This window comes from Sinocyclocheilus anshuiensis, unplaced genomic scaffold (genome assembly GCF_001515605.1).
Source record: "Sinocyclocheilus anshuiensis isolate Anshui unplaced genomic scaffold, SAMN03320099.WGS_v1.1 scaffold364, whole genome shotgun sequence".
NCBI lineage: Eukaryota > Metazoa > Chordata > Actinopteri > Cypriniformes > Cyprinidae > Sinocyclocheilus > Sinocyclocheilus anshuiensis.
Genome location: NW_015555735.1, coordinates 53,595 through 77,590, shown reverse-complemented (window position 1 = coordinate 77,590; position 23,996 = coordinate 53,595). Strand labels below are relative to the sequence as shown.

At 37.5% G+C, this 23,996-nt stretch overlaps 1 protein-coding gene and 2 pseudogenes across 3 annotated transcripts in view; all 3 read left to right on the top strand.

The window, feature by feature from the left end:
* The window catches only part of LOC107673089 (connective tissue growth factor-like), a 6,034-nt pseudogene extending 3,392 nt beyond the window's left edge, over positions 1 to 2,642 (top strand).
* A 1,433-nt stretch (positions 2,643 to 4,075) lies between these two features.
* LOC107673090 (P2Y purinoceptor 1-like) lies at positions 4,076 to 5,278 on the top strand (annotated as a pseudogene).
* Positions 5,279 to 6,820: 1,542 nt separating this feature from the next.
* LOC107673088 (6-phosphofructo-2-kinase/fructose-2,6-bisphosphatase-like) overlaps positions 6,821 to 23,996 on the top strand; it is a 21,313-nt gene continuing 4,137 nt past the window's right edge. The window contains exons 1-9 of one of the 3 annotated variants that reach the window (XM_016466544.1): positions 20,083 to 20,098; positions 20,313 to 20,502; positions 20,717 to 20,842; positions 21,246 to 21,342; positions 21,475 to 21,541; positions 21,748 to 21,822; positions 22,805 to 22,861; positions 22,956 to 23,077; positions 23,190 to 23,397. In XM_016466544.1, coding sequence (XP_016322030.1) covers positions 20,472 to 20,502; positions 20,717 to 20,842; positions 21,246 to 21,342; positions 21,475 to 21,541; positions 21,748 to 21,822; positions 22,805 to 22,861; positions 22,956 to 23,077; positions 23,190 to 23,397 — 783 coding nt within the window. In that variant the 5' untranslated portion in view covers positions 20,083 to 20,098; positions 20,313 to 20,471. Of the gene's footprint in view, positions 6,984 to 19,896; positions 20,099 to 20,312; positions 20,503 to 20,716; positions 20,843 to 21,245; positions 21,343 to 21,474; positions 21,542 to 21,747; positions 21,823 to 22,804; positions 22,862 to 22,955; positions 23,078 to 23,189; positions 23,398 to 23,996 lie in introns of those variants that run through there. The other 2 variants (XM_016466543.1, XM_016466542.1) reach the window with 2 other exon arrangements.

Below are 23,996 nucleotides of genomic sequence, written 5' to 3'. Positions count from 1 at the left end.
TCGTGTGTGTCATCAGATGTTAAACAACGTCAACACGGATGCACACATCCTTAAATGCTTTGCTAGTGCTCGCCATAATGAGATAAATAGAGATCGCTCTTACCACAGAAATGCACACTTCAAACAAAACAGTCAATGAAGACGAAGAAGAGAATGATGTGTGCTCCCGGCGCCTATTTATACTATAGTCGCACCGGTAGTGACGTCATGGCTGTCGCTGGCCAACAAGTTGGTGTTTTTTCAATGTATGCTTCAGACACGGGTCAGGATGAGGCGTTCCCCATAGTGACCCCTAGAGGACACAGTTCGAAGTTCCCATGAAAGGGAACTGCCTCTCTCTTTCTTTTGGGATTTTGCATAAATCTTTTTACATGTTTCTTATTCAAATCCCTATCTGAGAACTCTCTATTACATTCCCATTTGAGGTTGTCATTGTGGGATTTTGACCATTTTAATTGAAAATGTCTTGCCAAGATGGAACCCAAAAGCACAAATTCTAGCTTCTTCCCGAAACCAACTTTCCATGATTCATAACAGGACTCATGTCTGTGTAGCACAACAATGAAACTCCAATAAGCCAGAGAGCATGGAACACCGGACAGGAGGGTGTTCATCCAAGTTAAATCAGCTGGAATGGTACATTTTGTTCCGAGTGTGTTTACAGTGGAGATGTTAACAGGTCCATGTGCATAAAACACTGCCAATGAATGCCTGATTATCATCTCATAAGGATGGAAGTATTTGGTATTGCTTCCTTGGGATTCTCAAATTATAACAATGATTGTCAGATGGTACGAGCTGATTACGAATTTATGCAGCTCTATAAGTTTTAATGAGACAGAATTAAAGGCATAGTTCACCCAAAAATGAAAATTCTGTCATTAATTGCTCACTCTCGTGTCGTTCCAAACCTTTAGGATCTTCATTCATCTTCGGAACACAATATTGCTTCCTTGGGATTCTCAAATTATAACAATGATTGTCAGATGGTACGAGCTGATTACGAATTTATGCAGCTCTATAAGTTTTAATGAGACAGAATTAAAGGCATAGTTCACCCAAAAATGAAAATTTTGTCATTAATTGCTCACTCTCGTGTCGTTCCAAACCTTTAGGATCTTCACTCATCTTCGGAACACAAATTAAGATATTTTTGATATTAAGATTATTAAAGATATTTCATTTTTGGGTGAACCATCTGTTTAATATTTAAACTTAAACTTAACATGAAATCAACACTGATACTGTATACTGTAATTTCTAAATGCACATTGCATGACTTATTGTGTACAATACTGTGCGTGTTATTTTAACCCTTTAAGTCCTTTTCCTAATTTGGTGTTCCCAGTCAAAAATGGCTGCCCTTAAAAAAAGCAATGTGTTCACTCAAAAACAGTGCATAAGCTGAGATCAATAAATCAGTTCCAAAAAAAGAATGACAAAACCAGTGCTAAGTGAAAGAAAATATGTTGATAAAAAGATCGAATCCAATATTTGGGAATAATACAGTACAAAAAGATATATTGTATGCTGGAATGAGTGGAAACATTCCCAAAAAGAACACAAATTCGCTACATTTTTAAATTGTTATACTCTGTTGAGAAAAGTCAGTTTTTAGTCCAATATGATAACATTACATCGAATTTTGGGACAAATGATTAAAAAATATTTTTGAAATGTAATGAAATACACCTGGCTATGTATGAAACATGAGTTCATTGGGTCTGTAATAGTCAGTATGTGGCAATTACAAAGTACCCTGTTTCGTTTTGAAACAAGTGTAAGTGTTGTGTAAGTTTAATTGAACTGTGCAAGTCTAATTATATTGTTTTTGGGATGGCAGCTTCAGGAAGTGATCAGACAATGCCTGGAGACGCTGCATGCCAAACCAGACCCGGTTCAAACTGCATAGACCAGAGCTCAGAGTGGAGCGCCTGCTCACATACCTGCGGGCCTGGAATATCCACACGGGTGTCCAATCAAAACCCGGCCTGTTGCCTGGAGATGCAGATGCGCTTGTGCATGATCCGACCCTGTCAGCCTTTTCTCCAGAGAAACCCACAGGTGAGTCTCTGATCTACCATAGGATGCTTTGGTTTTGACAAGTCAAACCATTCTCTAACCAACCCTGCTTCTATATTTCAGTGGTCAAGGAGGAAATGTCAACCCAGCTACAGGTCAGCAAACCCAGTGCGGCTTTTCCACCAGGGCTGCTATAGTACACAGTTCTACAGGCCCCGTTATTGCGGCTTATGTAAAGACAACCGTTGTTGCACTCCTTACCACACAGGCACGGCACTGGTCACTTTCCGCTGCCCTGGAGGAAGACTGCTCAAACATGCTGTCATGACCATCAACTCCTGCATCTGCCATTACAACTGCCCCTATTCATCTGGAAGGGCATATAGAGGGACACCCTTCTGGGGTTAGAAACTGACTCTCTTATAGACTTTCGATCTAGTAGCTTCATATTGGATGCTCTGAGTTTAAAATGTCTTATTGCGTGTTAGTTACAACGAGCCAACTCAAGATTTGACGTTTAATTTCACTGAAAAAAAGAAAAAAACATTAAAAAGAGCACTAAAGAACACATAAGCCATTTGAGATTTGACAGCAATGCTTTTTTCAGGACACTGTCTTAAGACGACAGGTGTCTGTACTGGTATCTTTGGTGTAATTAAAATAGTTTATGAGTTTAAGATCTGCCAGATTTTTTTTCTATTGGGTTTACACATTGGCAGCTGTTTTACTTTGAAAAAACTTTACACTTGAAAGATATCAAACAATTATGTAAGTGCTCTGTCTGTATCTTTGTTTTGTGCTTATCATTGGACAATTGTGGCTCTCAATTAATTCCAAAGCTATTAGCTCACAAAAGATGAAAATTATGTAAATGAGATCTAATGTTTTCTCCTCATCTAAGCAAAGAAACATCCTGTCTTAGACAGATTTGAAATTGACCTGAAATAACTTTGCACATGAATGCAGAATAATTAGTTAGATGCTATGTGAAATTTAGACAATTATTTTTTGAGTTAAATGTGGCATGTTCACTTGTATTTACTGCAGGCTTTTATTTGAAGACTGACACTAGCTGTACTTTAGTGCTTACCAATTTCATGCAAAAGGATTGACTGTGTATATATGTAAATACTTATGTAGGCCTATGTTTCTGTCATTAATACTAGAACCTTTAACATTTGTGTTCATTTGGAATATTTCAAGTTTATTGCACTGTAATTTGCCACCTCACATCTTTGCAGTCATTTGTCAGACCTTATGCAAACGGTTTTTAAAAATCTCATCATAAAAATCTCATAAATACTCAATAACACGTTTTTTTGTGCTGTGTGCCTGTCTCATTTTCTTGGGGTCTAGTAGCTTTATTAACTTTTGACATTCACATATTATAAGGAAATTATTGTATCTGCTACTTCAATTAGCTAAATTTAGCATACATAAATGTAAATACGGGGAAATATACATTTTATTTTTACAGGGGAAGTTCAACAATAGGCCTACCTAAAACAATATTAAGTTAATGAAATAAAATCTAGTAGTTTGAGTCTCTCACTCTACAGCGATTCAGAAGTGTAAGGCTGCCCTCTCTTGTTTTTACGAGGAAAGGCAAGCAAGAATTAGATGCTCTATTTTGCATTTGATAGAATTTGTTCCATTTTGCAAGGGATTACTGTATGTACATGAATGAAAAAAATACAATAGAAATAAAGAGGATATTCAGTGTAATGATAATAAGTGAGATTTTTTATTACATGTACTCTGGGTATAACTATACAGTATAGTGATATATAATTACATATCATTTTATTATTAGCCTACTTTATAATTAAATTACTCAAAATATTAGTAAACAAATATAGGTCCTTTAGAATTCACAGACAAAATATATGATTATTTTATGTATAAATGTATAGGCTAATATATAAGTGCTGTTTCTCTATAATCTAAGCTCAAAGTTCAGTTTTCTTTGACATGTGCTGTGCCTTTTCTCGGTGAAGGCATCAGTCAACGTGCTTCCTGTGACATATTTTCATGTGCGAGAATGTCATGCATCTCCAACCTCCAACAAGAAAATCTGACGATCGTCTTAATGAACGATGGAGTCCAATTCTACCTGTAAATTTGTCAGTTTTGATTTCACACACACATTTTTGCCCTCAGTCTACGTGACTGTTTTTATCATTGGAGTTATTGGCAACTGTTTGGGGCTGAAATCTATGCATGATAACTGGAGGAAAATTGGTAATGTAAATATCTTTGTGCTCAATCTTTGCCTGGCGGACATTTTATATCTTTTAACCTTGCCCTATTTTGTGGTTTACTACGCGTCCAGCAGCAAATGGATATTTGTTGATGTTGTCTGCAAGATTTTAAGAGTGTGCTTCTGCATCAACCTGTACGGCAGCATTGGTTTCCTCACATGCATCAGCGTTTACAGGTATCTCGGCATCGTTCACACTTTGAGGGCTAAAGGCAGAATTACAGCGAGACACTCTGTGGTGATTGCTTCGCTGGTGTGGTTTTTGGATTTCTTCAGTGCCTGCCTGATATGTTCTTTGACAAAACCAACAACAACGTAACATCATGTTTTGACACAACTTCGGACAAGTACATTAGGGAATACCTGAAGTACAGCATCGGAAGAACGGTTGTTGGATTTGGAATCCCGTTGTTAATAATGTTATGCTGCTACGGACATGTGGCGTTTACTCTGATGACAAAGAAAGACATCGATGTCATCTTGAAGCTGAGGTGTCTCAGACTGGTTGTCATCCTGACCCTGCTCTTCTCTATTTGTTTTATTCCTTATCACATTTTTAGAAATTTAAACCTGGCAACTCGAATCTTCAAACTGGACGGCACGTGTCTGAAATGGTATTCTAATGTGTACATCGCAAACCAAGTTGGTAATGGATTGGCCTGCATGAATAGTGCGATCAACCCACTGGTTAACCTCTTTAACAGTGATGAATTGCTGATGAAGTGTTTAGTAAAATGCGGACGAGCCCGTCGTCAATCTGCTGCCGTCTCTCTTGTGGAAGACTGTCCCTTACAGAATTAAATTCTCGACAGCATGGCAATGAATTAGACACGAATATTCTTTGTTGTGTGATGACTTTTTCTCGCCTCGAAGACATGGATGTTCATCGAGAGTGAATTAAACGATTCTTGTCTTGTTCATCTTTATGATAGTTGTGGTTATTTGGGGCCCCACTCTGTTATGTAGCCTACATCTTGTGACAGGATATAGGCTATGCTCTCATACCTCATTGTATTCTGAAAAACAGAAGTGAGTTTGTTCTTATTGTCTTTCAGCTTTCAACCATCAAGGTCATTATATGGGATAATCATAGCTAAATGTGGTGTATTTTTATGTGGCTTGTAATGCTTAGTTTTACACATTGAATGACTGAAAATACATTTTTGCTTTTTATGTTTGCATACATACAGAACTTCACAGATTTTTGAGTTGGATAATGTACATTCATCAATATCACAGTAGTGCTCTAGTTTCTAAGCAACATAACACTACTAAAACACAAACTGACCTATTGGTTTTTATTACACAAGATTACACAAATGAACAGTGTTATAATATCCACATTAAGATATGACACACCAAGCAATCTTATATGACTGCCATGTGGTAAAGTAAAAGCAAAACTGAAAGATCTGAACTTTCCTCAAGACTGACAAGATAGATAGATAGATAGATAGGTAGACTTGCATCCCAATACATGGACAAAACTAAGCAAGGTAAAGATATATTAAATACAAAGAAGATTGAGATATTTTAACTAAATATTATAAAGAAACGTTACCTTTCCTTTGTATGATGCATTTTGGTATTGTGTTTTGTCTCTGCTTGATGGCCAACATAAAAAACTGCTCTCTAAAGAAAAAAAAGTAATTATTTATTATCCCCATTACTTTAACACAGATTGTAAATATATATATATATATATTATTTTTTTGATATATTTGTTTATATTCTTTTTTTTTTTAACATTATCAAAGCAATACATTTTGAGGAAACGCTTGTCTCACTGTGTCATTGTTGTCTAGAACTTTTGGAGAAACATTTTTTTTAACAGTTCCCATTGAAGTTCATGACTGTCAAAAAAATACATCTTGCTTTATAGGGATGCAATTATGCATCAATATTAACATTTTAGCAGATACCGACGAGCTGTTCATATTGCTTATATATGAGCGAATAGCCTACTGAATAATTAATTGTGCATAATTTCTACCATTTTCATATTTAGATTATCTTTTTTTTGACAGTATAGTGTAGAGTTTTAATATCGCCCCAATATTAACTCTACACTATACTGTCAAAAAAAAAAAAGATAATCTAAATATGAAAATTTTATAAATTAGTATGCACAATTAATTATTCAGTAGGCTATTCGCTCATATATAAGTAACAATAACAGTCAGATACCAATAAAAAAAATGCAGTTAACTGATATGGCAGTAATATATCATGCACCTCTAGCCTGCTGGCTACATCTGGATTTTATAACCATTAATAACTATTATTGTTCTTATTAAAAGAACTCCAGATCAAACCTAACAATTTATAATATTAGCAAACCTAACCATAAAATTGACTTAGGCTAGCGGTTTATACTGCATGTAAACTTAAAGACTGTGTGTGTGGTTAATGGAAAGCATAAAGGTTAAAAGCCAGAAGCTTAGCCTTTGCTGCTGTTTTGAGCAGCCTGCTTGCCGAGCATGTTAAAGGACAAGGCCAGGCGGCACAGATCATATGTCTACGTGTCAACAGGGTGGGGGATGATGGGGGAGAGAATACACATTAAAATGAGCATCTGAAGTACATCACACTGCTCATGACAGAAGTCGGGGATCGATATTTAAGGTTATCTGCTAATTTTCCCTAAAAATGGATGCACTTCCGAAGGAGTTCCACAGACGAACACGCTGTGACAGTGCCGGTGAGTTCAAAGTTTGACAACTGAACTGATTGAGTGTGAACAGGCAACAGATGGATAGTGCTGAGATAGTTTACAGACAGCATACGCTGTCAGAATAAGGCGAAAAAAAAAATGTACTGATGATTTGAATTTTTCCTGGTGTATTAGTGACATTTGGATGTACAGTTTGCTAAATGGAGCTAAAATTTGCTATAGAACCAGGAGATAAAATGATTAACTTGTTTATTTTAGTCAATATGAAGCACAAGCAGCACATGTGGTCATGGGTGTGGTATGTGTCCAGGAAGTTGTCTCAGGGCAAAAGTGTCAGATATCAAGAGTCAAAGGGGAAGAGCAGTGAGTGGACACTACACCTGCTTACTTGTACGAAAGCTTCCTGAGACATTATTAAGGTTGTTTTTGAACTATTCTTAACAACAAACACACAAACCAGAACATGAAGACCCTTAATCTTTTTACAAACAGAAATAAACACATGAAAACTTACAAGTAAACTTCAATCCTTGAACAAAATTAAAATACATATAGAAATGGCACTCAAATTTAAGGCTACAAAAATAGGCTTTACGACAAAACAACAGATATATTGTTCAACATTAAGATTGCAGAGTGCAGTTTCATCTGTTCGCCTCTCCCATTTCAGGCCCATTTCAGACCAATTTCAGGGGCAGTTGTGGGCTAATGGCTAGAGAGTTGGACTTGTAACCCGAAGGTTGTGGGTTTGAGTCTCAGGTCCGGCAGGGATTGTAGGTGGGGGGAATGAATATCCAGCACTCTCTCCACCCTCAATACCATGACTGAAGTGAGACCCTTGAGCACCGAACCCCCAACTGCTCCGGGTGTGTGTTCACAGTGTGTGTGTGTGTGTGTGCGCGCGTGCGTGTTTGTTCAATACTCACTGCTGTGTGTGTGCACTTGGATGGGTTAAATGCAGAGCACAAATTCCAAGTATGGGACACCACATGTCCTTTCCATTTGCTTCTTATTCAATAAAAAACAAAAATCCCCAAAATATAACTTTTGACATGTTATAATTGTCAAATGTTTATAGTAATGAACTACACAGTGATTACATTGCTACATAGGACCTATCTGTGTGAACTTGAGGGGACTGACTTTTACTATAAATTTTACTGACTTTTTATATATATTTTGTATGGCTGTTCACATTCATCATATTATTTTTAAATGTGGCTAATATCAGATAGGCCTACCAGTGTGATCCAGTGTGACGGTCCTGAACTGATCCGTATGCACAAAAGAACAATAACAAAAAAGCATGAAGCACGCACGGAGGCCATGAAGTGAGTGAGTGTTACGCGTTCATTTAAAGGGCACCTATTATGCCCCCTTTTACAAGATGTAATATTGGCCTTGGGTGTCCCCATAATGTGTCTGTGAAGTTTCAGCCCAAAATACCCAACAGATCATTTATTATAACAGCTGGAAAATGACATTTTTGGGGTGTGTCTAAAAAAGAGCTGTTTTGGAGTGTATTGCTTTAAATGCAAATGAGCTGCATATTCCCGCCCCGTCTCCAGAAGAGGGCGTAGCGTATACATCTCTCTGCATTGCCTAACAGGTTATCAACATAACTGAGAGCGAGAGAACCGGAGTTTAGCCATACATATGGGAAGCCAAATGCACTGAAAGTGGGACGAAACAGCGCGATGTTACAGAGCTCGTGCCGCGCTGACCTGACATCGGCGCCGATCAATTGACCAAGCCGCGCGGCCGCTCTACCGAACGAATCTCACAAGCGAGACACTGATCAGTTAAAAAATACTTAATGTACGCACACAAATACAGTTGAAACGCTAAGCACTATAACAACATGACATTCACAAAGGAGTCTGGAGTGATACACGTACTTAGGTAGATTTTGAGGTGCATTACCTTGAAAAATGAAAGTAATCCACAGCGTCCTCAGCAGCTCAGATGTTGGGAGAAAATGATGACTCTTATGTTCAGTCTTACATCCAAACACAGAGCATCAGGATTGCTTGCGAGACATTGTTGGCGTTACAGCTGCTCGAGCGCGGAGAAAATGGAGGACAGCGTAGAACCGCTGAGGGAGGAAAATATAGCAATGCAAGGCTGTCAATCAACCCCTTGGCCCGGCCCTATGTAGTGTGACGTCACACTGCATGAGAATCAAAAAGGGCAGGCCTAGTGAGACTGACTTGGTTTAAAGGGGATTAAAAAAATGAGTGGGTGGATTTTTATGATTGTAGGTTGGTTGTGTTCACACACTGCCAACACACATTTATGTCCAAACATTGTACCATAGGTATTTTCCCCTCATCTTAGTCCTTATCACCTGCAAATGAATTCGCTGGCTTTGCGGCGCATCAGTTTAAAGGGTTAGTTCACCCAAAAATGAAAATTCTGTCATTAATTACTCACCCTCATGTTATTCCAAACCCGTAAGACCATTCATCTTCGGAACACAAATTAAGATATTTAGATGCATCCCGTGAGCTCTCTGACTCTCCCATAGACAGCAAGTGTCCTTACACGATCAAGGTCCAGAAACATAGCAAGGTAATCCATGTGACATCAGTGGTTCAACCGTAATTTTACGAAGCTACGAGAATACTTTTTGTGCGCAAAAGAAAAAAAAAAGACTTTATTCAACAATTCGTCTCCTCCCTGGCACCATTTCGGAGAATATCCACTTAATGTAAATGGTGTATGCTGTTCTGTGTCAGCTGCGCCACGCGGATACGTTGTTTTCGTTCAGATCAAAGAGTAAACGACGTAAACAGCGTTTACATGACACAGAACAGCATAAAATTATGGTTGAACCCCTGATGTCACACGGATTATTTTACCGATCTCCTTGCTATGTTTCTGGACCTTGATTGTGTAAGGATCATTGCTGTCTATGGAGGGAGGGTCAGAGAGCTCTCAGATTCCATCAAAAATATCTTAATTTGTGTTCCGAAGATGAACGGAGGTCTTACGGGTTTGGAACAACATGAGGGTGAGTAATTAATGACAGAATTTTCATTTTTGGGTGAACAATCCCTTTAAACTGATGCGCCGCAAAGCCAGCGAATTCATTTGCAGGTGATAAGGACTAAGATGAGGGGAAAATACCTATGGTACAACCCAGTAGGTTTAGCTTGTATAGAGCTGTCTCTGTAATACAGCATAAAACAATCTAACATATGAGCAAAAAATAATTTGGGCCACATCTTCCTGCAGTGTGAAAGTAGCCTTTTTCACCAGATAGTTAAAAAAGTCAAAAGTGGCTCAGAAAATGGAAATTAGTTCTGAGAAAAGTTCTAGTATTTGCATGCAGATGCCACTTAGGCTATTATATCGAATGCAACAACAATGAGGCCTTTTTTTTTTTTTTTTTGATTTAGACATTTTTTGTGACTCGACATTCATTGTGGCATTTGCTGAAAAAAATAGCTAAAACCAGTCTAAGCTGGTTGGCTGGTTTTAGCTGGTCAACCAGCCTGGTCTTAGCTGGTCATCAGGCTGGTTTTAGAGGGGTTTTGGCCACTTCTTTAGCTGGTCAGGCTGGGAGACCAACTGGAACAACCAGCTAAAACCAGCTTGACCAGCCTAGCCAGGCTGGGTGACCAGCTACTTCCAGCTTAAACCAGCTAAGACCAGGCAACCATCTTAGGCTGGTTTTAGCTGGGGGGTTTTTCCAACTGCATGCGTCTCCTGAAAAAAGAAAGAAAGAAAAAGACACACAGCTGGCCGGTTTAAACTGGAACTAGCTGGTTTTAGCTGGTCTCCCAGCCTGGCTAAACTTGTCAAGCTGGTCTCTCAGCCTCACCAGCTAAAGAGGTGGTCAAAATGCCTCTAAAACCAAGACGGTTTCATCGGGCGCACGCGCCTGGCCCGAAGTTAACTTCCGGTCAGTGTTTGTTTATCAGTCTGGCTATGGTGCCGGCTACAAATGCAGTTAAAGTTAAGGTGATGAGTAGACTGAAGCTGGGCTCAGGTGGTTGTGCTGTGGGATGTGTTTCCCATACATTTACTTATTTGTGGCGCTCGCCACAATATCAAAACTGACCGATTTGCACGATGAGCACGTACTGCACGTTTAAAAATCTAAACGAGGCGCGGGTGTTTTTATATCATTGTATTTCTGAAGGAAGACTATCTTTAGAAAATTTTCGATTTCATTTTCATTTCATCTTGCGTGTTATATGCCCGATAAAGCAGCGTTTGTGAGCCGTTACTGGGGAAACCTTCTGCTGGCAGAGAATAAATTAGCATTTTCAGCAAGTCCGTCTGATTTACCCATTAAACATATTTTGCTTATCAAAAATAATCTACTCTAGAGGGACTACTTACTTATCGTTGTAATTGTATTTGCTGTTCTTCTATTGCATAATAAAAATAAATAAATAAAATAAAATTTAAAAAAAGCTGTGTCCCAATGTGGCCCTGTCCCAAATGGAACACTTCACGTGCACTTGCGGTCTTACGGACTTACAATGGCCGCCGCGTGCGCGTGTTAAGTCCACGAGATCGTAGAGTGTCCCATTTGTCATTTAAGCGTTCAGAAGGGTGCTCGCGAGCGCCCCCAATGCGGCCGTTATGCACCCTCGATCCGCACTTCTGCCGAGCCCGCAACAATGGCCGCTGCGTACGCGTGTCCGTTAAGTCCACGAGACCATAGGGTGTCCTATTCGTCATTTTAGCATTCAGAAGGGTGCTGGCGAGTGTCCACTTTGTGGCCGTTATGCGCCCTCGATACGCACTTCTGCCGAGCCCGCACTGGTGCGAGCTCCGCAGCAGACTTCTACCCGACAGTCAAAGCGGCATTACGTCACGAAAGTGCGGACTCAGAGGAAGGCCACGAGGGTTTAGGGTGCCATTTGGGACAGGGCCATGAAGTGCACGGACTCCGAAGACCGCATTCCAATGCCTATTGCGTCACCGCGGCGCGACGAGGTCTGCCATAATTCGAAAGCGACTTCAAATGCGCCCTCCGTTTCCCAGGAAAATGAAGTGCACATCTGATGGGCACTTCGCACCCTACCCTATCCCAGAATCAATTGCGCGCAGATGATGATGGAATTTATATTCAAAGAACATGGAGGATGAGAGTTTCTTTCCCTTTGTTGTGTTTTTGTAGTGCTGTCATGCAAGATATGACTACAAATGTTTTAACTAAACTTTAGCACTTTTTGTATTTGTATTTGTATTTTGTATGCATGTCCTGCTGTGTCATATTTTCTAATGTTAAGATTGCAAACCTGTCTTTATATTTTTCATAAGTGTTTCCATTTTCTTGTTTTAACTCGCAAATCTCTCTGTGCTCATGCGCTAGATATGAATTCTTTTCGCACCTGAATTAAACATTGTCATATATATATATATATATATATATATATATCTTCTGACTTTATATGAAGTCTTTAGAGCCATAGGCTATAATATGTTGTTTTTAGATAAATTGCTCAGAGACCAACCAGTTGTACAGAGGTTATTTAGTCAAGTCTGCTTTATTGTCAATTCTTCCACATGTACAGTACATTCACACAGAGAATTGAAATTGCGTTGTATTTTCATCGGTCAGTTGTGGAGGTCTGATTGTTTAAAGCTTTATTTATATAGCGCCTTTTAAAAGTGTTTACAAAGTATTTTACAGAGAGATGCATATGTGCATTCACAGAAAAGAAAATACAAATACAAACATAAAAGAGATAAAGTAGTAAAACAAAGTGCAATAACCAGTTTGTTAAAACAAAAATACAACAATAAAAAAATCAAGGAAAGAACTTTAGTGAACAAATCTGTTTTAAGATACTTTTTAAAAGTGCTTAATGATAACTTTTGACAACATTTAATTCAGGTGGGAAAAGAATTAATATCTAGCGCATGAGCACAGAGAGATTTGCGAGTGCACAGGACAGTTTGAGTGAGAGGAGAGACTCGTTTTAAGTGCGCGCACACTCTCTGGGCCAGAGCAGCGTGTATCTGAGGAAATCCGCGTGCGAGCGGAGAGATTGGCGCTGGCGCATTATATTAATGTGCTTTCGCTCTACAATAATGCGCTCTCGACATTTGTCATTAAAATAACGCCATATTTTAGGACTATTCTGGAGAAAATGAGCCTGCTGGGGAAGGACTTGAAAAATACAAAGTAAGCAAGTTAATAGACACATTTTTGCTGAAATTCATTGTGCTGTTGTTGTTAACAGGCATGATTTATTTGCTCTGCCTTAGGATTGCAAGTGTCCTGGGACAGATGAGGGAGTGAGTGGTGTGCTGGTGGAGCTACTCAGGGAGGACATCAAACTCCAGAGAGAGACAGAGGAGAGAAGAGCACAGGAGAGCAGGGAGAAAATGGAGAGACTGTTTTCTCTTCTTGAGAGAATGGTTAAGAAATACATTATTAGCCATTCTCTATTAGGCAAGAGAAAACAGTGGAAAAAATGGGTACATTACAATTTTTCTATATCTTTTTTTAAATGTCACATTGTCAATGAAACAACCTAATTTCTGTAGTTTATTTTGGTGATGTAAGTTAAAAATTAAATGAATACCGTTGTATACATTATTCATTTTTGTAGTGTAATTTACTTGTAAATGAGCCCGAGTACTTTCTGTACATTTTGTATTTTTGTTTTGCATATTCACATATGTAAATAAAAGAAGTAATTATGTACATTGTTAATTTTTTTAATGCAGCTTATAATTTTTTCACAAACAGTCTTCTATACGTTTATTTTTTTGTCCTGTAAATACATTTTTTTACACCTTAAAACAAATTGTTCTATACATTACTGAAAGTACTTTTTACAACTATTTACAACATAGCCTAGGTTTAACATCAGAAAAACAAAATCAATTTTGAGTCCAGCCCTGCCTCCATGTGTTCTGGGGTCTTCGGGAGGTGAATCTCTTGGTGGTGAATGGCCAGCACCTCCTCAGCGACTTGTAGAAGAAATATTGAGGTACTTTAGTAAACTACTTTTAGTAACTACTAATACCACATTAGGGAAAGCTAAAGCTAAAGGGATAGTTCACCCAAAAATGAAAATTCCAAACATGGAACAACTTGAGGGTGAGGAAATGATTACAGAATTTTCATTTTCGGGTGAACTATCCTTTAAGTAAAAGTATTATCTTGCATACTCTAATATACTTAAGGTATTGAGAGTAAAAGTAAAGGTATGCACAGTATTGTTCTGAAAAAGAATTCGTCAGGATGGTTTTACATTAATATTACTGCTGCACTACTGTGTATGTTGCATTTTACTTAAGACTATGTTCAAGGTTGTTAAATTTAAAGTTGCCTACTTCGTGTACTGTTGGGTAGTTTACAACAATGCATCATGTTGTAAAAGACCATATTTTTGCTGTCCTGTGAGAAAAAAAAGAAAACTTAGTACTTCACATTTGTACAAGAATACTTAACGAATGTACTTCCTTACAGTCCACTACTGATTATTTTGAAAATGAAAGTAACAACATTTATTGTCAGAATATTAACAAATTGTTGCTAACTATATCAAAGGCTGCATCTGAAGGACTCGGACCGATCATACAGAGCACTGTTCAGCTGTCACAGCTGCTGCTAAATATTGTCCTATCCAAACAAACCATACATCAATGGAATTAAAAAAAAATGGACCCTTATGACTGGTTTTGTGGTCCATGGTCACGTATGATGACTGACCTGCTGGCTTGCTGGAGCTTTGAATCCATGTTTGTAATGTTGAACTGCCTTTAGCAGCCTCCCTTCGCTCTTTCTCTCTCTCTGTCTTCTTTTTTGAGGCATTGCTTGTTTGTTTTTGTTCACAAAGTGTGTCAACAACAGCAAATTTGGTGTTATCTATTTTGGATTAGATGTGATCGGGTACAATAATTTAATTAGACATTATAATTCTAAGAACGTGGATATTTTGTACAAGTTGTAAGCACTTTTAGAAGACCAAGAGCAAATCATTACCGACAGAAATACAAAAACAAACTATCAAATTACTAATTCAGCGGATCAACCAACCACTGACTATAATGTGGATTGTAATGCATCTACCTGTAAATGCAACGAGCTTCGGGAGCTGTTTCCACTCTCCAGAGAGCGGCACAGTCACACAGATTGTGAGTGATGCTGCCGAGCGGGCGGGATACACCACGGAGCGGATTTTTAGCGGAGCGGTGACAGAACACTTTGAGCTGTGGTGACGGGGGGATTGGTGAGAGGGGCACCTCAGCCGATGAGGGCAGAGGGGCAGAGGCTCTAGCCACTGGGCCACCCCCCTGTGCACGGCCCTGATCTCCTCCACTGTGATATAAAACATAAAAACAAAAATGAGCAATGCTGGCTCCACCTATCCTGTCAGGATGGCAGCTCTCCTCTAGCACCGTTGCTATGCAACAGAGTAATCGGGAACCCCTGGTGGCGGAATTAGGAAATCCTGCGAAGGCGGAGCGTCTCATGATGCACTTCGGAGGGTCTTTCGTGCACTTCGGAGGCGTGGCCTTCGAAGTCCGTACACTTCGGAGTACGCGCACTTCACTTTGGGATACAGCTATAGACATCAAAGGGGACTTGAGCACCTGCCCTTTTTCTTCCTCGAGAGAAAGTGCCCTTTTTTCTGGGGAGTATTTTTTTTTTTAAATAAATGAATATATGTATATACGTGTGCGTGTGTGTTTCTGTTTACGCACAGCTTCCCTGTCAAACAAATAAAAAATCAAAATATCTGCTCGGGATATGAGACTGTTCCGATGCCTTTCTCCCTCCGCGTCTCCACGCAGCACAGCGGTGTAGCACGATCGGCATGCGCATCACAAACAGGCAGAGAGCCGCAGAAGTAAAGCCCCTCCCTCCCTTTCCAGTTGTGTTTGTCTTGGTGTGGAGGTGAGTGCTGATGAGCAAAAGACTAAGCTACCTGTGCCTCGAATTTACAGCTATTTATCCAAAAGACAAAAGACAAATATGTTAGTTAATTTGTCTTGCTAACATCCATGACTCATGAGAGTTACCCACAGTCTATGGAGCTACCATGTAAGTTAGCTAAAGTTTAGCTAAGGCAATAGGAAGTCTAGTAGGTTAGACCAGTGCTGGTTTTTTCACTGCACGATTCAGTTTATTAAAATTAGAATGATCACAAAATTCAAGATATGGGGGCAGAAATGCATGTATTTATATAATTTAATATAGTTAATCAGTATCATGTGAAGACTTTATACAGCAGTTCAATAAACAAGAATTTAATACACTTACGTTAGACACAGTTGACACAATTTTTGCTCTTTTTCGCCAACAAATAGAATTCCAATTTGCATCTCTGAGCAACATGACGGTGTTTCGTTCCTGAATGAATCAACCGTTTAAATGATTCGGTTCAATCGCAATGGCTCACTTATTAACAGTGACTTGCTGCCACCTACTGGTGGTTTTAATTTCAAATTAAATTAATTTAATTTAATTCTTTTAATTTAATTTAATTTCACACAAAATATCTTTTCATTTAAAAAAAAATCAAATATCAGTATTCAACATTTTATGTTTAAAATATCAAAACAGTATTAATGCATTTGTAACTGCAGGTTAAAAAATTCATGTCCTGCATTAAACAGTGTGTAAATGCATCTAAATGCCACTTTTAATGCAGCTTCCGTGTCTCCTCTGCATTGCAAAGATGAATTTTGTCAATACTGATTTAATTTGCTTGGTAACAGCCCAAATGACTTATTATTCTAACTGACTGATTCAAGTTAAAGGGGTCATATGACATATGACCCCTTTAAGAATTTGACTGAAAAGATGATGCACACTTTTAGAAAAAAAAAGGCTTTATAATCAATTTAAACTGATTGGAAAAGATTAATTTTTATCACTGCTGTGAACTGATCACCACACAGAACATGCAGAATATCAAAAACTTTAGGAGTCAGCTGTCCATAGTCCTTATCAACCTTATCCTTATCAGATATCAGCACAATAACACACTCAGCAAAATGTTGTCTAATTATCGTTATCGATAAAATCCCAGAAAATATCGAGATATATATTTTTGGTCAATATCGCACACCCCTAATATATTTAACGTTTTGTTTAGGAAAAAATTTAAATAAATATGAGAGGTGCCCTTTTTTCCACTTGAGCCCCTGCCCCTCAAAATGTCTGTGCAGGTCCCTGTCACTACATCACAGCAGCCCAATTTTAAATCATGTGCACTATTCCCCTCTATAGCAACTATACAGCACAGGCCTTCTGCAGAGGAGATGTTACATTATTAAGGCCATGATATCAAATGACACCTGATAGGCACGTGCAGAATCAGACAGTAGTAAGTCTGTCTGCAGTCTTGCTAATCTTGTTATTTAACACATGGATCGCGGAACGGTCATCCAAGTGCTGAAGAAATAACAGACTATGAATTTGTTTAATTTACTCTGAACTAAAAAGGAGGAGACATAAAGAGTTGGTTGCAGAACTACATAATACATACGTAGTTCATAAACATACATAGTAACATGTAACATAATAGGCTATAAACAGTCAGATATGTTAGCCGATGTGTTTTTATGCTATGATTCTCCCAAGATTCTGAAAACAAACATTAGACAACCAAACAAAATATTTAATTTGAGTTTCTGACAAAATGTTTTAATGTTATAAATGAGTCTATTTAGAAATGTCTAAAATGTTACAGATGAGTCTATTTAAAAATATTTATTAATTTAAACGAATTCATTATGTAGCTAAAAAATCATTTGAAAAAAAAAAGAAGACCTGTTTCGTCCAGAGTCTTTGAACGAATCTCTTGAATGATTCAGACATCAAATACATTTAACAGTCCCTGTTTGCCACCTACTGGCATAATGTAACATATACAATCTATATTTGAAGCGTATTATTAGTTCCAAAGGTTAATTACTCGTTTTAATCGCGGCTGCCGCAACATCGAGTCTTTTCTCCAAATACTTTCGGTATTATTTAATGTTTGCAAGTTGCAACACAGAGATGTAGCCTACTGTGTAAGTAGACTGTTTGTGTAGACTGTTTCAAACATAAAGCTTAGGCTACATGATGAGCGATGCTCTCTCTGCATCAGCGGCTGCGCGAAAGCAGGTTTAGTATTCCGATGCGATTGTGTTTTCAAAGGTTTAATAGACATAGCGGAATCACCGTCATTTAGGAATAAGATCGTGTGTGTTTTAATCGAGATTAAAATCGAGATCTTTAAAATCGAGATCTTTTATTGATTAAACGTGCATACATATGAGCCTATAGCCTATGTTTGTTTTTTTTGTAGCCCATGTCATATTTGTACCAGACATTAAAAGTATGCTTCCGCGACTCATGATTTACCGCATCCTGATCAACCTGCTTTTTAACTTGGCCTCATCCTGCTCTACTACACCACAACAGTGTAATGCTAAATGGGTCATGAACAGCAAGAAAGAACTGGTTCTTTCACTTTTAATCTGTTGTAAAGGGGGTGTTGTAGTAGGTTCCTGTTGTAGGGGGTATTTACACAACACTGTTTCAACTAAAAATGATTTTTTTAAAGCGTGTTGGCCATTTATTTACATAGCTGTGTTCAAACTTTTGAAAATGGGTTTCAAAATGCACGTTTTTGAAAACAATACCATTATTGTTTCCATGTAAACTACAAAAAACTGTGACATCATGTGCATGCGTATTACGTGTTAAGACTACAGGTGCATATGTTTCTTTACAAAGCCATATCACCTACTGGCCTGGCATGCATAATACAACATTTTTAGCCATTTTCACAGAGATTGTTTTGACAACATTGTCATCTGTTTGCGAAACTTTCCAAAAATCCAAAGGAAAAAAAAAATAAATTTTGTTAGTACATTGACATTGTGTAAATGTGCCCTTAAAGAATATTATTCAAACTTTAGAATAAAAAAGTTGTAAAACATACTTCAATAATCTTTGTTTTGTTTACAAGAAAATACTATTTCTGTTTTTCTACTTCAAAATTTCATGTTTAATTCAATGTTTTACTTGCTGTTTATTTGTAATTATTTGTGAAATTTACTCACAGTTTCTGAGTGTAAATTATTTCTACACTTAATTTATTTTTGTATAAAATAACTATATTAGCATCCACATCAACCATGATAACGTTCTGCTGTCATGTCATCTGACGCTTCAAATGCTTTAGCTCTTTACAGTGTGGTGGATTCTGATTGGCTGTCAGTGTTTTTAACGTTTAGCTTGATAAATTGTTCCGGAGGTGATTAATATGATATCATTCCTCTGTGTCGTTATTGCTGTGGTTTGGACTTAAATATTTTCATAGAATTAGAATGATTATTAAACTTTATAGGTATTGTTATCGAATTTGCTGTGAACAGAACATAATAAATACTGTAGATCAAAACCAGTATAAAGTGAGACTGTTGGATAAAAAAAAAATCTACAAAATATAGGCCAATAAAAAAAATCAAATTTCATTGTATTTTACAAATTTGCAAATAAACACACTGCATACATTATGATATCATTCCTCTGTGTCGTTATTGCTGTGGTTTGGACTTAAATATTTTCATAGAATTAGAATGATTATTAAACTTTATAGGTATTGTTATCGAATTTGCTGTGAACAGAACATAATAAATACTGTAGATCAAAACCAGTATAAAGTGAGACTGCTGGATAAAAAAAAAATCTACAAAATATAGGCCAATAAAAAAAAATCTAATTTCATTGTATTTTACAAATTTGCAAATAAACACACTGCATACATTCTTATGGTACTTGTGACTGTCTAAATATATACATGGAGTAACATATTGGAACATAATGTTTTCTTTTTATTTAAGAAATGGTGTAGTTTTTGTCATGAAGCAAAAAGTGACAGGCTCAAAGCCTCTAAAGGGTTAACTAAGTCAATTACCCATTGGCAGCCAGGATTCTGTCTCTCCACCAACCCTGTCTCTCCTCCCAACTCTTCCCGCCTCAGTCAGGTGACCTGAGCAGGAACAGGGTTGATGGGATCCCAGCCATGTGTTCTCAGTTCCTAAACACACAATCAGCCGTGCACGGCCTAACGACATGTCCACGGAGCAGGAGCTCACACAGATACCACTGCTCAAGTTATGGCTGCCAGGAATGGGCAGTTCCCTAGGCCAGAGGAGAGGCTGTAAGTGAGGGATAGTTTAATTCACCTGTCTTTTCTGTTACTATATTTGCTTATTCCCTCTCCTCTAAAATTCTTGGTGCATTAAGAGTGTTAATCTGTTGTGGATGATCAACCCGGGTGTTGTGAACTTTAGTCCTGCCTGCTACTTTTGTCTACATTTGATTACCTCTTGAAGTTGCACCAAGTTGTGGTTTTGAGAGCTTTGTTTCTTCAGTTGTGGCAACAGAATGAACAGGAATATTAAGTACTGGAGTTGGCTTCAAGGCTCATGTGATTCCTTGGTTACTGTGGGATGTTCTTTCAGTAGTTTTCATACTCTTCGCCATCCAAGTCATTTGAATAACCCTGCTGTCTCAGTACAAATCAGTATAGAATGAACAACAAACTGATGATGAAGATGTACGGTCAGTGGGTTCCTTTATGTACTTTGAAGCTAATGTGGCAGCCCTCTTCTTGTACTGCTTCCATTTTTCTAATTTCTCTCAAATGAAAGCGACTATTAGATCAATGTTGCATTGGCATTATCTTGTGAATGCATATGTAATCTCCTACTCCAACATCTCCAAGTGATTAAACCTTATTCAAACTTTAATGTCAATGTTTTCTACTGGTCCACAGCCTCACGACCCCAGTTTACAAACTGTCCCACAATGATTGTGATGGTTGGTCTGCCAGCCAGGGGAAAGACCTACATCTCCAAAAAGTTAACCCGATACCTAAATTGGATTGGAGTCCCAACTCAAGGTGAGTGTATGTATTATGACGTTAATGATCAGCTCTTAATGGCAAGTATTTGATTTTATGTTTGTGGTATATATGTACGTGTATGTACTACATATAAAATTATTTGCTGAGATATCAGCATAATTCACATGTTATACAAACACACACACATACACACACACACACACACACACATATATATATATATATATATATATATATATATAATGCATATGTATATAATGCATATGTATGCACGCACACATATACAATATGTGTATTCATAAAATGAACACATGAAATTATTTGCTATATATAATATGTATCAGCATCATTTAATTTTAAATTAAAAAATATTTCTATAAATGTAGTGAGTAAATATATGTAAAAAAAAATCTGCTAACTAACTTTTATTTTTTGAAAGTCTTTAATTTGGGCCAGTATCGAAGGGAAGTTGTGCAGACATACAAGAACTATGAATTTTTTCGTCCAGACAATGAAGAAGCCATGAAAATCCGCAGGTACAATACATTTAGGATGATAGTATATAACTTCTAAATAAGCAGTGTTATTTGATTATGAACTCTGTCTTGTGTGCATATCTATATATTATGTGTAATTTGTTCAATAATATCAGTGTATTATGTGTTCAGAGCCTGTGCCTCAAATGCTCTTAAGGACATCGCCAATTACTTCACTAAGGAGCAGGGACAAGTTGCAGTGAGTCAAGAATGTAATGGCTAGCGGTTCTTCTTGTCTGTCCAAGCTATTCAACTTTTCAAGCTACTATATGAATCTGTCTGACTTTACACTTTACACCCAATACGATTGAGAATTTACCAGCTTAGTCTGTGATTCTCAACATTCTTGTTGCGGAGTCAACCAATCATTGAGGCAAATCAATCTCTGACTAATGCACTTCACAGGTATTTGATGCCACCAATACTACAAGAGAGAGAAGAGGAGTCATCATCAGTTTTGCTAAGGAGAAGGGCTATAAGGCAAGTGCAGGGTTTTGCTTATTCAACAGACTGCATTATGAAAGTCTGCCTCACATCATCTTTGCATTGTATTTAATGTGATGTTTGATGGGATGTTACTTAAAGACTGTAGTTTTCCAAATTATTTTATTAAAAATATGATAGGTACTAGAAGAGATTGTTGTGCTCCAAGTTTAAAAATCAAATGGCCTCAGGTGCGTAGAGCCAAAAAAAGATCAAAACAAAAAAGAAGATTGCTAGCTGCACAGTGAATTAGATCCAGACTGGAGAAGGTCTAGCAAAAATATATTTTATTATATAAACTACAGGGTGCAGATATTAAAAATATGATATAAATGAATGTATTAATTGATGTAAAATATGCAAACCAGAGCCATTCCTCCAGGGGGATCCAGCTATATAAAAACGTGACGGTATGCTTAATGAATTGTTATAATGCAGTAATTAAAAAAAAAAAAAAAAGCGACTGCCTGACCTCTAATCTTAATCTTAATGTTTTATATTCAATATTCATTTTGGAGTAAGATATATTTGGATTACACCATAAATCCAGTGTCGTGTAAAGTATGATTAGTTTTCACCACCTATTCATTTCCATTGTATCCGTGAATGATGATTGACAGTGGTAAAGCTCTGACTTTTTTTTTTTTTAAAGTGGCTTATTCACAGCCAATTGATTTGTTAAAAAGAACTAGACTCCCAGCAGCAATAAATATAATCTGAATATAATTCATTTTTGAACTGAGCAAACCGATTCAGATCAGAGTTTGAATGAGATATCGAGTTGATTGTGTCAGCATGCTTGGCTGCAGGGTAACAATAACAGCAATATAGCGTTTTGTGATGCTTTGGAAAGTAGTTTGTTAATAGAAAGACTACATCATTTTGAAAACAGTGTCATTTAATATTTTATAAAATGATGTGATATTTTGTAAATGATGGTTTAGCAACCAACCTTTCACAAAATATTTTTTATGTGCAGGTGTTTTTCATTGAGTCGTTTTGTGACGACCCAGAAATCATTGAGGCAAATATAATGGTAACATTGTATGTTATTAAACTATTAATAATGTTAGACTATTAAAAATGTTTTAGGATGAGAGAGCTTTTATTATTATTTCCTTTTTTGACAGCAAGTAAAACTGAGCAGCCCGGATTATGAAAACTACGACAAAGAGGAAGCACTGGTGGACTTTCTGAAGCGTATTGATTGTTATAACATGTCCTATGTCCCCCTGGATGAGGAAAAGGACAGGTACACTGCTGCTGATGTTTCAAATGTATTAAGATGTTATGTGCATCATTTCCAACTATTATGAACTTAACATCTTTACTTCCTCTGCTCTGCCTCTCCATTTGTTTCATAGACACCTCTCCTTCATTAAGATCTTTAACGTGGGATCCAGGTACCTCGTCAACTGCGTCCAGGATCACATTCAGAGTCGTATAGTGTATTACCTCATGAACATCCACGTCACACCGCGATCCATTTATCTGAGCCGCCACGGAGAAAGTGAGCTCAACCTGCTTGGAAGAATCGGTGGAGACACAGGCCTCTCTTCACAGGGCCAAAAGGTGATTTAGATCATAAACTAAAAATAAAATCTTGGTCAAATTAGATCAGTTTACGTGTGAATGGGTCAAAGTCAGAGGTGTAAAGAGTACCTAAAAACCATACTTGAGTAAAAGTACAGATACCTTACAGTGAAAATTACTCCACTACACGTTACAAGTCACCAATTCCAAAACAACTTGAGTAAAAGTCTTAAGAGTATCTGATTTTAACAGGTCTTAAGTATTTTACTTATACTAAATATAGGCTCAAAAATGCACTAGTCAAAGAGACATGCCAGTGAAAAACTGTAATGTTGTGGAGAAGTTGGGGAAAATGATAGAGGCAAGGATTTATGTGCAGGCATTTAATGGAAAAACTAGAACAAACAATAAGCCAAAAACCAAAGGGAACAAAGAACAGAATGACTGGCAAAGAGACAACCATTACATTCGGCAACTCACAAGGAACTAAAGAAAAACTAAGGCTATATATACACACAGGGGGCTAACAAGCTTAAAGTCCCCATGAAATCAAAATTAAAGTTTTTTGGGTGTTAGTATCAATATGTTAGTCTTAAGGTTATCTATAAGGCAGTGTGCTCCAAAACAGTGACAAAATT